Source organism: Mustela erminea, chromosome 3 (genome assembly GCF_009829155.1).
Source record: "Mustela erminea isolate mMusErm1 chromosome 3, mMusErm1.Pri, whole genome shotgun sequence".
Taxonomy (NCBI): Eukaryota; Metazoa; Chordata; class Mammalia; order Carnivora; family Mustelidae; genus Mustela; species Mustela erminea.
This window is the reverse complement of record NC_045616.1, coordinates 102,958,530-102,971,494: the sequence shown is the minus strand read 5'-3', so window position 1 is coordinate 102,971,494 and position 12,965 is coordinate 102,958,530. Positions and strand designations below refer to the sequence as shown.

General features: G+C 53.8%; 1 protein-coding gene across 2 annotated transcripts in view; it reads left to right on the top strand.

The window, feature by feature from the left end:
• The first annotated feature begins 3,354 nt into the window (after window positions 1-3,354).
• NEURL1B (neuralized E3 ubiquitin protein ligase 1B) overlaps window positions 3,355-12,965 on the top strand; it is a 35,010-nt gene continuing 25,399 nt past the window's right edge. The window contains exon 1 of one of the 2 annotated variants that reach the window (XM_032337001.1): window positions 3,355-3,574. In XM_032337001.1, coding sequence (XP_032192892.1) covers window positions 3,544-3,574 — 31 coding nt within the window. In that variant the 5' untranslated portion in view covers window positions 3,355-3,543. The remainder of the gene's footprint in view (window positions 3,575-12,965) is intronic. The other variant, XM_032336999.1, reaches the window with a different exon arrangement.

Below are 12,965 nucleotides of genomic sequence, written 5' to 3'. Positions count from 1 at the left end.
CCTGCCAGGGCAAGCCCTGTGGGAGTGATGCCAGCCAGCCTGGCCAGGGCCTCCCCTCTCTACCCACTGCCCTGGGAGGCTGTGCCAACACTTCACTATTAAGAGAGTCAGCCCCACCCAAGGGCCCATGCAGCCCAAGTACGGGTTCTGGTGCTAAGGGAGAGTAAGCAGAGTCTGTGGGGTTCTGGGTGTGATTAAGGGAAGGGGTAGGGGGCATGAAATTCAAAGCCAGGAGAGGTTATGACCAGAGGCTGCTGCCCAAGTCTAAGGATGCGTCCACTATCTCCTGCTTCTGTTTGCACATCCCTTGTGGCAGGGATCACTCTCTCCCAAAGCCTCCTTCCCCACCTTTGTGGATCAGCTTTGCCTCGCTTCTCAATTATGGTACCCAGAGCCAAAGCATCTTCTCCTCCAATGGCCCAATCCGTGTGCACTAGAGCAGCAAGCCCCCGCTTCATTCTAGAGACTTTACCTCTGTGAACGCACCCCTGTTTTGTTCGCTTGTTCCCCCCACGTGTATCACTAGTGATCACACCAGGGTCCGGGCTACTAACAACCAATTCCCCTTCCTTCACTCCTCTTTCCTACCCTCCCCCCCTCCCTTCCTTCTTTTCTTCCCTTTCTTTTTCCAGTTCAGAGCAATGCATCTCCGTCGTCAGTTTATTCAAAGGTGTACTGAGCATCTGTGTATACCAGCCCTGTGCTGAGCACTGAAGATTTCAAAGGGACTATGAGCTGGGTCCTGCCCACAGGAGGCTTCCCATCTGCCAGTGGAGTGGATGCAAGGGTAACAGCTATGGTAACTGAGGGACAGGACAAAGAGCAGACAGACCTCAGAGGAGTGAGCGATGGCAGTACATTCACAAATATAAGGCAACTCATATAAAGGGTAAGGGCAATCCCTCGTCCCCCAATGAGAAGATGCACAATAAAGATGAATAATATAAACTTTAAATGGTGAAGATAAAATAGACGTCTACTTCCAGTAGTTATTTCCTTAGCAAGATATACATATTTTAAATAATGTTATATAAGATATTAATTTGGAAAGACTGCCTTTGTCTACTCTCAAATTTCAAGAAACTATTTGGTTCAAACCCTCCATGTGTGGCTTTGACGCCAGTGTCCCCATCATCTGCTTTGTGGGTGGGGGTGCTTTTTTAGTTTCCACAGATTTTTCTTAAGATTTCATTTATTTATTTGAGAGAGAGAGAGAGAGCATGAGCGGGGGGAGTGGCAGAGGAAGAGGGAGCCCGACATGGGGCTCGATCCCAGCACCCTGGGATCATGACCTGAGCCAAAGGCAGATACTTAACCCACCAAGCCACCCAGGTGGCCCTGCACAGCGGATCTTATTCACAGGGACCAAGATGCTAAAACACGGCCCTTTTAGATACACATGTCAGTTGGCCACTGCACACTGTGTCTCCTCTGCAGGGACCATCTGCACAGCATTGGGGCAGTTGAGGCTTTATTTGCTCCAAGTGTGTACTGTGGTCTGCACAACACAGGCGCTTACTTGGATGCTCTGAAAGTGACCTTTAAAAGGTCTGTTTATACCAACCTTCCTTGCACTCACCCTTTGTGACCCTCCCTTGGTGACCCTTTTAGTCACAAAATCCCATTTGCACCACATTGCTTTGCATGAGGAAAATTTCCTTGGCTTCTTTGGTGGTAATTCTGACCTCTATATGCGTCCCAAGCTCATATGCATTGAGGGTATTTTGAACCAATGTACCTTTCCCGAACAGGACTTGTGTTTAAAAATTAAGTAACTGACAGAGCACCTGTAAGATGAGAAATTAGTGACTCAAATAGAAGGCAACTTCATGTGCAGACATAATGAGTCAGGGTGGGTGGGGTATAGAGAAGCTTTCCCAGAGGTGGAAGCTTTGTGCTAACCTTGAGGAATGAGAACCCTCTGGGATGGGTCAGGAATCCTAGGTAGAAGGCGTTGGAGAAACAGACCCGGGGGTTCTGTCCTAGATGCCTCCCTTTCATTCGTATAGCTCCAAGCCAGTTTTGGCCCTTACCAGCTGAGAAATCTTGGGCACCTCTTTTCCATTCCCTGACCCTCAATTTCCCTAACTGCAAAGTGGGGATAGTAACATATATTTCACAGAAGATACAAGAGCATGGAGAGTAAACTTGGGGAAAAAAAAACTGGTTGAGAATTGGGTCTTCTTGGGTAACTCATTGCACATCCTGAGCCTCAGTGTTCCTATCTGCAAAATGGAGCCCACTGAAGGCAGGAACTAGCAGGCTTCACTTCCCATTGAGTTTGATCTGGGTTCAGTACAGGAGAGCTGCTCAGAATACTGGTGGGGTGAATGAATGAATGAATCAATGGATGAATGAGGAATGCCTGTTACTCGCTCTGCAAGGAATATGCTCTTCGGCTCTTCCCATGGCTGGTTCCTTGCTGTTTCTTCAGATGGAGCTGGAGTGCCCCAGGTTCTCCCTGAGGCCCCGAAACAAAGTTACTATATCACAGTTATCTTATTTTCTTGCTGGCTTTGATCATCATATTGTGTGATCTAAATTGCTTTTTATTTTGGGATGCCTGGGTGGCTCAGTCATTTGAGCTTCCAGCTCTTGATTTCCCCTGAAGTCATGATCTCTGGGTTTGGAGTTGGAGCCCCAGACTCCTGCTCAGCAGGGAGTCTGCTTGAGATTCTCTCTCTTTTCCCCTCTTTGCCCCTCCCCCTGCTCCCCCTCTCCCTGCTCACTCTTTCTCTCTCTCTCTCAAAATAATGAACCAAAAAAAAAAAAAAAAAAAACTCTTAAAATAAATATAAAATTAAAAATTAAAAAAAAAATGCTTGTTATTTCGGTTTTCACCACTCACATGCCTCATCTGTACTTACAATGTCCAGCACAGTGCCTGGCATGCGCTTAATAAGTGTTATAATATGTTCCCTCCTCTCAACCTTTGGAGGTCCGTGGTCACACCTCCACCACGGTCACCCCGACTGACTTGTCCTCAAGTAGGTGACCTTCTGCCTGCTGTGTACATCCACAGCCCCTGCACCCTGCACTCCGCATAACTGCACCGCCAGGGTGAAGGCTTGGCCCCCTTTGGCCCAGCGCCTGGAAGAGAGCCAGGCACACACTAGGCCTTATCCAAGTGTTGGAAGAAATGAGTGAAAGGCTTGGCACCCCGAGGGCACCCAACTGCCAACGCGTCTTCCTGTCCCGGGCGCGGGAGCGGCGAGAGCGGGAGGCTCGGCGGTTCTGCTCCCGCCGCCGGGTCCAAACTTTCAAAAGATGCGGCGGCCACCGCCCCGCCTCTGCCAGCACGGTTGGAGGCAGCGGGAGGCGGCGGTGGAGGCGGAGCCAACGGGCTGGGGCCGGTTGGCTCCGCCTTCTCCTCCGGCTGCCACCGCCTCCCTCCAGGCGCCCGCCCCAGCTGCCGCCCGCCGGCTCGCTCGTGCAGCCGCGATGCCCCGGAGCCCGACCCTGGTCCGGGTCCCCGGCCCACCTCGTTGTTAGCCTCCGTGCACCCCGCGCGCGCCGCCGCCAACGCCGCGCCCCAACGCAGCGATGGGCAACACCGTGCATAGGACCCTGCCAGGTATGCCGGGGAGCCCTGCCCGGGAGGCGGGCGCTGGGGTTCTCCTCTCCCCAGGGGACCCGCTGGGTGACTTCCGGAGAGCCACCCCACCCACTTGGAGCCCTCGGCGCGCAGCGGGCTGGAGTCAGCGGTGCCTCCTGGACCCCGGCTCCGCGCGCGCCCCTTGGCTGGGCTTTGCGCTCCAGGAGGACCGGTACCGCGTCCCGGTTACCTTGGGGACCCCAGTCCTCATTCTCTCTGCTTGGCCAGATGCGCGAAGGGGCCGCTGGGGCGATGCCGCTCGCCCCCTCGCCTTTGTTTCAGCCCGAGGGCGCTGAGGAGGGAGCCCGGGGCGCCCTGGGGCTTGACTGGAGTCGGGCTCCCCAGGGCTTCCGACGCCCAGAACCACCCGTTGTGCCGAGACTGCAGCTGCTGATAGTGGGGGGCGCTTGCAGGGGTACCCCAATTTCCAGCCGCCAGCGCCCCCGCGGCACATGCTGCCTTGGTTTGGCCATGTTCCCACACGCACCCCGGCTGCGCCCCCCTCTGGTGTCCGCTCAATTGGGGGCTCTCTAGTCCCTCGGAGTCACCACTGCAGAGCGCATTGCCCCCTAGTTGACATCACCCTAGAATTTCCGGGGCCAGAGTAAGGGGATGGGGGTGAGGTGGGAAGGTGGGAGTAGGGAGCAGAGGAGGACTTGCTAGAGAATACCTGGTGGTAACCGATCACTGGGATCACTGCGCTGGGGGCTCCTTGTCTGGCACTTTGTATACACCCCAGGGCCCAGACGGCATGCAAAGCAGTTTTTCTTTGTCAAGATGTTTATCCCAATTTTACAAATAAAGATATTGAGGCTCAGAGGAAGAGAAATGACTCGCCCAAGGTCATACTGCTAATTGGGGGGTGAGTCTGGGTTGGGCCCCATGTCAGTCAGCCCCACACCCCTGTCTTTAGAAAAAGTCTTTATATTGGCTTAAGGCTGGGCATCGGTAGCGTCTTTTAGGCAGAAAGTGAGAGATCTGTGTATTTTTAAAGTACAAAGGCTCAGCTCAGTGGGGAAGCGAGTCGGCTGCTGTGCAAATTTGTATGAGGTTTTGGGAGAGAGACATATCAGTGGTCTGTGCTCTTACACTCCCATATAGTACCTCCCCTTCTAGGCTTTATATCCAAAAATTCGTTGTTTCTTCCTCCGGGGGGGATTGAAATGGAGGATGCTGTGCCTGGGATTCCCAAGCCTGGCCTGTGGAAGAGGAGCCAGCTCTTACTTTATAAGCTTCTGGGCAGCTTTAGGGCCATTGCATTAGAAACCCCCATATTCTCAGACAGGTGAAGTCACCAGCAGAGGATCATCAGGTAGTCAGAGGCAAAGGTGGGATTGGAACCCAGGTCCATTTATGGACCAGGGGCCTCCACCTCCTCTGAGCAGGGATACTGGCTGGATGGGGATGGAAGGACCCAGCCACCTGGCCCCGGGGGTGTCCAGGCCTGTTGGTCAATATGGCAGCAGATACTCTCCCAGCCACAGATACCTGGCTGCAGCATGGTCCCCTTTGTAAGAGTTCCTAATTAAAAATATTTATGCTGTCCTAGTAAAAAAAAAAAAAATCCAATCTGCCACCTGTGGGTCAGCCCTAGGGTGGGTGAAGACACAGCCACAGCCAGGGAGGCTAAAAATAGCTGGCGATTTATATATTCTCCATCCCACAGGACTCTTGCTCTGTGAACGGGGCCACCCGGGCTAAGAGCCCGGGGTTAAGGTTGTTTTCCCACGGCAGTAGCTAAGTGTGAAAAATTAAAACTCTCCACTGGGGCTGATGTTTGCCCTGAGTTTGAGGAAGGGGACAGAGCTGGAGCTCTGAGGCACATCAGGTTGCGGTACTGAGGATATGAAGGGCCGTTTATTGTTTTCCCGCCTGAGTGTCATTAGTTTCTCACACACACTATGCCATTTTTTACAACTCTGTGATCAGCACACAAGGCTTCCCACACTTGAAATATCCTTCCTTGTCTAGTGCATTTCTTAAAATTTGGCTTAGCTGTCACCTCCTCCAGGAAGCCTTTCTTGACCACCCACACCAATCCCCAGCCTTCACTCTGCTACCTAGAGACCTTCTGATGGCTCTGCTTGTGCATCTGACCACATTGCATCGTCGTCACCCCTCTCCACAACTGGCCTCGAGGCTGCCTGAGGACAAAAATCATGTCTTGATTATCTTGTATCCCTGGTTGCCCAACCCAGAGCCTAGTGGCTGGCAGGCACTCAAAAACCAGTGGTAGAGCTCACATGTTGCCTGCGTCTTAGGCTGAGAGAACACTTGGCTCAGTCTTGCCCTGTAGAAATCCTTGTGCTTTCGTTCTCAGGAAAAGGACACATGCGTGGGGTTCCTTCTATGGGACTTGAAATAGAGAGCTGGCATTTGCTGAGCACCTGGATTCCATGCCAGGCTTCCTGCATATGTGGCTTCATTTACATGCCAAGCATGCTTCTCCTTAAGGCTCCTGCACTTGCTGCTCCTTCTGCCTGGAGCATTCTTCCCCCAGACCTCCACGTGGTTTCCCCCTCGCTTCCTTTACTCCCTGCTCCAGTGTGGGTCCTGCCGTAACCTCCCCTGCCCTGCCTCCGGCATGCCCCACTTGCTCTCTCCCCTTTGGTGTCTCTCCTTAGCATGATCACTGTGGGCCACACGGTGTGTGTGTACATAGCTGTTTAATCACCTGTCTCCCCAGGGAGGATCTTGTCTTTTTATTCACGGCTGTATATTCAGCACCTGGAGCAGGGGCTAGTACACAGATGTTCAGTACATGCTTGTTGAATGAATGAATGAATTTAATGTCCGCAACAGCCCTTCGAGGGAAGGATCATCATCTCCATCTACAGATAAGGAAACCAAGGCTCAGAAAGATAAAATGACTCATCCCAGCTCACACAGCTCCCCCCGTTTGGAATCCAGGTTGATTTGGCTCCGAAGTTCTACATTCTTCCTCCAGCGTTGTGGTACCCTCCCAATCCATGGTTCAGATAACTTGTGTTGGGTGCGCCCACGTGACTCTGTCATATTACTGTGTGCAATAATGACATGCCAAAGAAAGGGAGTGTCCTTTACGATCGATGTGGGAAGCCCCTTGGCAGTCTTTACAAAGGGCATCAGTAACGAATGCCCTATAAAGAGAAATGTCCAGGAGCCAGCGCCGGAACTTGCATTTGCCAAGCTCCTACTGTGTGCGTCACCCGTTGTCTTTCTAGTTGCAGTTCAGTACTGCGGAGTAAGGTGCCATGCTTCTCCATTTTATGGATGAGGAGAAGGAGGCACAGAGAGGTTCAGACACTTGACCCAACTCACACAGGTCGGCAGAGGCAAAGCTGGGTTTAGAAGACCTTATTCCTAATACCACATGATCCTTTTCTCTGGACCCTGTTCCCTTTCTCTGGGGTTTGTAAGAATAAAAATAAAAGCAAACACATGGAGCTCGGGGAGGATGGAATTCCAGCGCGGTGGGGCTCTCCCCCTCCCCCCTTCTCTCACCAACGCATTGCAACCCTCCCGCCAGCGCGCCTCCAGGGCTCCCCCACAGTTCTGATTGGAGAAGAGACTGAATTCAAACTGCCAGTTGGGTTTAATCATTAAGTTGGTCCACGCTTGACCAAGTCAATGGCCCTTTTTAGTGTTAGTTCAATAGTTAGGCATCCTGGAGCTTGGAGTGAGAGAAGTATGTTGACCTTGGTCTGTGCCCAGCTCTACGTCAAGGACTATACCCACAAATCCTTGTAACAACCCTTTAGGAGGACTATATTTAGCCCCATTTTCCAGGCAGGCAACATCTGTCCTTAGGGGCCATGTGCCCAGGCTAGAGTGACTCCCAGGGTCTGTCCTGCCCTGCATTTTCCTGCGTGTGCATCCTCATTCACTTAACTGACATTTGGGGGCACCTGTCGTGTGCCAGGCCCCAGGGGTCTAGCTGTGAATGGGATGAAAGCCACCAGAGGCCCCCGTGGAGCTGGCCTCTAGTGGAAGAGGAACGGGACACGTAGCTGGTTACATCCCGGAGAGCACAAGGTGCTGCAAACCCCGCCTCAGAGAGAGGGGCATGGGGGGCCCAGGGCCCCAAACAAAGCCTGGCCACCAGACCAACTGGTCTGTCTACTGTGGCTCATGCATGACCAGCTTTTTAAAAAAATTTAATGACATAGAATAGAACAAAACAAACAAACAAAAAAATCAAGCGCATTGAGGTAGTAAGGAGAATTTTTCTTCATAGATTTTGTTTCCGTTGTGCCTGCATGTGTGTGTGCTGGGCTCCATGGGGCCCCATCGATGAAGAGTTCTGGGGCGACCACTCACTGGTCCACAGCAGCGGGAGATCTGGTGTTTGGGTCTTGAGTAGGGACCCTAGCGTCTAGGTGCCCGGCTTTAAATCTCAGCTCAGCCGTTGCTCAGCAGAGTGACTCTGGGCAAGGTGCTTCCCAATGTGTGCCTCAGTTTCCTCACTGTGAAGTGAGGGCCATAGGGGGAGCACCCTCATGGTTGGGGTGGCAAGAATTAAATGGAAAAGGGCAGGTGATCTTAGCACAGTGCCTGGGGCTTTCACGGTCATGGTTATCTTTGCCCTGTGGAAAGAGAGGACTTGAGCCTGCCCCTGGGGTTCCTGGTTGGTTCCCGGTGCTCTTCATTTTCTGCCTTGAAAGCCCGGTCCAGGTGATTGTGAGCCTTGAACCCAGGGCTGTATTGGGAGGCATCCCTTTCACATGTACTGACAGCCGCAATTCCCAAGGCCTCTCCAGCTTTGTCTGGGACACCAGATTTCTGATGAGAAGACTCGTGGCAGATTGCATTTTACCATTTCCATTTGTTCACAGACCTCCAGGCTGGGCTCTCTGCTGAGCCTGGGGTTAAGCCTGGGTTTAGGGACTCAAGGTCTAGTGGGAAAGACCAGCAAGGACAGGGCAGTTACTGTAAGTGGGGTAGGGGGGCCCTGGGGGCCATGAGAGCCCAGAGCAGGATGCAGGAAGGCTTCCTGGAGAAGGTGCTTGTCTGGGGAGACCAGAAAGCAGAAAAGTTAGCCAAGAGAAGGAAACGAGCAAAGCTGTTCAAGATAGAGGGGCTAGGTGTGCAGAGGCCTGAGCGGAGGGAGAGAGGGGCATACGTGGGGAGCTGTGGCCTTCTGGGGGTTCCAGTGTAAGTAGAAGTGGCCCATGGGGATAGAGCAGTGGGCAGAAGCCGTGTCAGAGGAGCGGATGGTTTCTTAGAGGCCACCCCGCAGTCAGGAGGCTTCGATTTCTTAGCTGCCGCGCTCCCTGCGGGGATGACGTGCGGAAGTTGTCAGCAGGGGCATGCAGCTTCACTGGGCTTGGCCATCAGAGCTGTTTAATCTTCCCTACGGACAAGAAGAGTCAGCTCTGCCCTCTTTTGGACCAAAGGGCTTTCTGTACTTTGCAGTGCTCTATGAGGGCTTAAAATAGAAGCCCAGAAGCCAGGTGTGCGCTTCAAGCGGGGAGGGCAAAGGAAGGAGGCCTGGGTGCAGCCCTGTAGGTAGTGAGCGCTCACCTGGGCAGCAGCAGAGCGCTCACAACTCCCACAGGCTTGCCGCATTCCAGGCCCTTTATCCAGTTCATCCTCTCTCACCGGTCAGGAGCAGCCCTCCAGAAGTAGTCTCCCATTCCGCAGATAAAGAAACTGAGCTCAGAGGGGAAAGGAGCCGTGCCCTGAGACCGGCAGCCAGGAAGTGGCAGAGTGGAATCTGACCCCAGGCCTGCCCAGCCCCAGAGCTCCTTCTTCTCCATCACTAAAGGGCATGGTGCCCTGCGCCCTCTTGGGGCTGCTGCCCCTTGTCCTCATCCTGAGCCCCACCCCTGTCAACAGGTCCTGCCTACAAGTGCCTCTTCCCACCTCTTTTGTCCTTGGGAAGATGAATTACTTCTGTCACAGCAGCCAGAATGAAGCTGCCTGTTCACTCCTCACCCTTCCCGACCACACCCAGGGCCTGTAGACTTGGTGGCCCTGGAGAAGAGTGAACTTGATCTCTGCACCTCTTCTCTGAGGTTCCTGCCTGGTAACCATTGGCCTGTGGTTGGCCACCCCTACCTGTCATTTGCAGGTGTCACAGTGCGCCCACACCCTTTCCCCTGAGCCCAGCCACTCATGGGCCCTGCCTGCCCAGAGGGCCAGGCAGCACCCAGCCATCAGTCAGCAAGGGTATGGGGCTCAGGTGGGAGCCCTGTGTCACCCAGCACCCAGGCTTTCCTGCAGGTGAGGAGCGTCGTGTCTCTGGACTGTGCGGTCATTCTCGGCAGAGAATGGTGACAGCACAGGCTGCGGCCCTTCATGCCTGCATTAGTCGGACAAGCAACTTGACCTCTCTGTGCTTGGGTTCTCTTTTCTGCAGAAAGGGGGTGATGATGTCACTTCACAGGCATGCAGGGCGTCTGACAGATAGTGAGTGCTCCCACGGGGTGCCTGTTAGGATTATGTACTCACGGGGGAAACCAGCCCCTGTTCTTCACTGAGTCCTGTGCTCCTGGGGGAGAGAGACCCAGAAGACACACACTTATGTCACACAGCTGGTCTGTGCCAGACACTGTTACGAGCAGGTCCCTGCATTTGACCCTCAGAACAAGCCTCAGGAGACAGCTACTGTTGTTACTCTCTTATGACTGTTGAGAGAGCAGAGAGGCACAGAGAGGGAGAGTAACTTGCCCAAGGGCACACAGCTCAAGGAGTCCAGCATGATCGCTTTGAGAAGGCGAGGATGTCCGTCTGGGACTATGACTGGCAAGTCAGGGTGGGAGGTCAGGTAGGCCCAGAAGCCTTCGTGGTGTTAGGCAGAAATCTGTAAGCCTCCTGGCACATTTGGTTTTGGTTGTTCACCAGCTCCTTAGGTGTCTGTCTCACATCCTGCCTCTGGGCATGTGGGGTGGGGACGGTCTCTAAGTGGTCTATGGGCTCACCGAGGGGACCCCAGCTGATATTCCCCAAAGCCTGATGTGTAGCTCTCCAACCCCCTTTCAAAGCAGGTCAGGAGACAGCTGATGTCCTGAGGGCTTTCTAGACTGCAAATCGAGGCCCGTGTCATCCCCAGGGGAGTAGAGAATTCCTAGCGATATGGCTTGGGAGCTCTCTGCAGATCCCTGCATTCAGAGAGCAGACCCGATGGGGAAGGGCACCACAGACCAAACACAGACGGGACCAGTGCAGGGCCTTCATGTGGAGGCAGAGTTGAGCTCAACTGAAGGAAGAACTTTCTAACTGTGGAAGCAGTCTGCAGGGCAGTGAGGGGTTTAGCACTGGCGTTTAGCCTGGCTGGGACTTGATGTGGGCATTGTGGTGGCAACTGAGTGTCAGATGGACCCCGGATGAACTGTTCATCCATCCCAGGGGGATGCTCTTCCAGGGGTCCCCTGGGGTCTTACGGGGATGCTCTCTTGTGTTCATCTGCTGAACACCTGCAGACCCCTTCAGTCTTTCTTTTATAACACCCTTCGGCCGTTTCTTCGGGTTGGAAGGTCTTTGGCCCATTTGATGGCTCAGACACTGGGACACAGAAAGATGCAGCACCTGCCCTCACTGGGGTCTGGGACTGTTGTCCTTGGACATCAGGCCCAACTCACCCTTGTCCCTTTTTCTCTCTTCGTTCTTATTACTGAGGCTCAGCTGGCCTCATGCCTCACCTCCGTGCAGTGGGGAGAAAGTGCTTTTACGAGTAAGCCATGTGGGGAAATGGGTGGGGTGGGGGTGTCGGGGGCAGTGTTGGCCCTGGGCAGGGTGCCCACAGCTATTCACAAGTGTGCTCTGTTTATATCCTCAACATTACACATTGTTTATATTACAATTCTATCCCTTGGGCACGTGTTTTCTTTCCTTTTTCCCCGAAGGATGATGGATTTAAGAGATGGGTGGGCACACTCGTACCCTGTGTCTCCCAAGATGGGTCGGCTTGGTAACTTTCCACTCCACAGAAGAGCTTCCCTTCCCCTCAAGGTTCGGGGCAATTCAAGGTCAGGAGATGGGACAGTGGAATTTCCCTGACTCCGAGGATGGCCCAGACCTTCATCTCTGCAGACAAAGTCCCCCCAGGGACTCTGTTCCTAGGACCAGAGAGTGATCGGAACCTGCCTCCTATCTGGCAGATGGGGACACTGGGGACCTGAGCTTTGTGCCGGTTCACACAGCAATTACAGACAAGCTCTTTGCCAGAATCCCAGGAGAGGTGGTGGAGAGAGCCCTGGTTTCAGAGGAAGCCTTGGGTTCAAATAGTTCTACTGTATCTATCCTGGGTCACCCTGGGCAAGTCATGTCCCTCTCTGAGCCTCCACTTCCTCATCTCTAAAAGGGGGAGAATGATGGTACCTCCTTTACAGGGAGGCGGTGAGGTATAAATAGGGAAGTCCGTGAGAAGACAAGGACTCCATGAAGGCGAGGAAGCTGTGCTCCTGAAATAGGTGGGCTGAGGTGGAGGGTGGGGAGGAACAATAGGACCCGTCGTCCTGTTCCTCTCAGGTCCCTGTGAGAGATCACTAGAACACCCACTAGTGGGCTGGAGAAGCCATTCTGAAGAATGGTCAAGAGCACGCATGGGTTTTGGATCCACGTCAGAGTCCAGTCCTGACCCAGCTGTTTACCTGAACCATGCAGGCTTTCTGCAGCAACCTCAGTTCTCACTCATTTGGAGGACGGTCAGCATGGCGGAGGAGGTGGAGGGAAACGGAAAAGCTGGGGAAGCAGAGTGGGAGAGGCACCCTTCACAGTCACTTCTTTGCGGGCCTCAGAGCCAAACGTGGCAGGGAAGGAGACATTAGTTGAGGACCTGCTGTGTGCCAAGCCCTGTGCTCTGCTCCTTCCATGCAGGGATGACTTCTACACTTTGCCTGAAGCAGCCAGAGCCCTCTCTTCCCTAACCTTGTGAACCAGGCTGGTCTGGGTTCAGATGCTAACAACACCATGCCCTGGCTGTGTGGCCTCCGGCAGCTCTCCCAACCTCTCTGAGCCTCCCTGCCTCATTGGGTCTGGTAGCAGTCGCCTCCCCAAGGAGGACCACAGAAGGTCTGGGGAGCACAGAGCCGATGGTAGTCTCTGCATTGTCCCCTGGAAGGTCTGTCTCTCTGACCGAGCCCCACCCCCAATTCCTTTTCTGGGCCCCAGGGGGCCCATCCCTAACTCCTAACCCCCCCCCCCCCAGCTGTAATCAGTCACCGGCTTTCCTTTTTTAGATGCTGCTTATTGTTCCTCTCAAGTTCCGCCAAACTGGCCTTTGAGCTGCTCAAAACAAGCTGATTGATGACATTTCCCCCCCCCCCACCCCTCCTCAAGACCAAGCCAGGGCATCCCTCCACTGCTCCCACCAGAAGGCGGCTTAAGATATTTGGACGTAGTCTAGCTCTTTTCCCCTCCGCAGGTCAGGAGAAAAGCAAAAGACCCT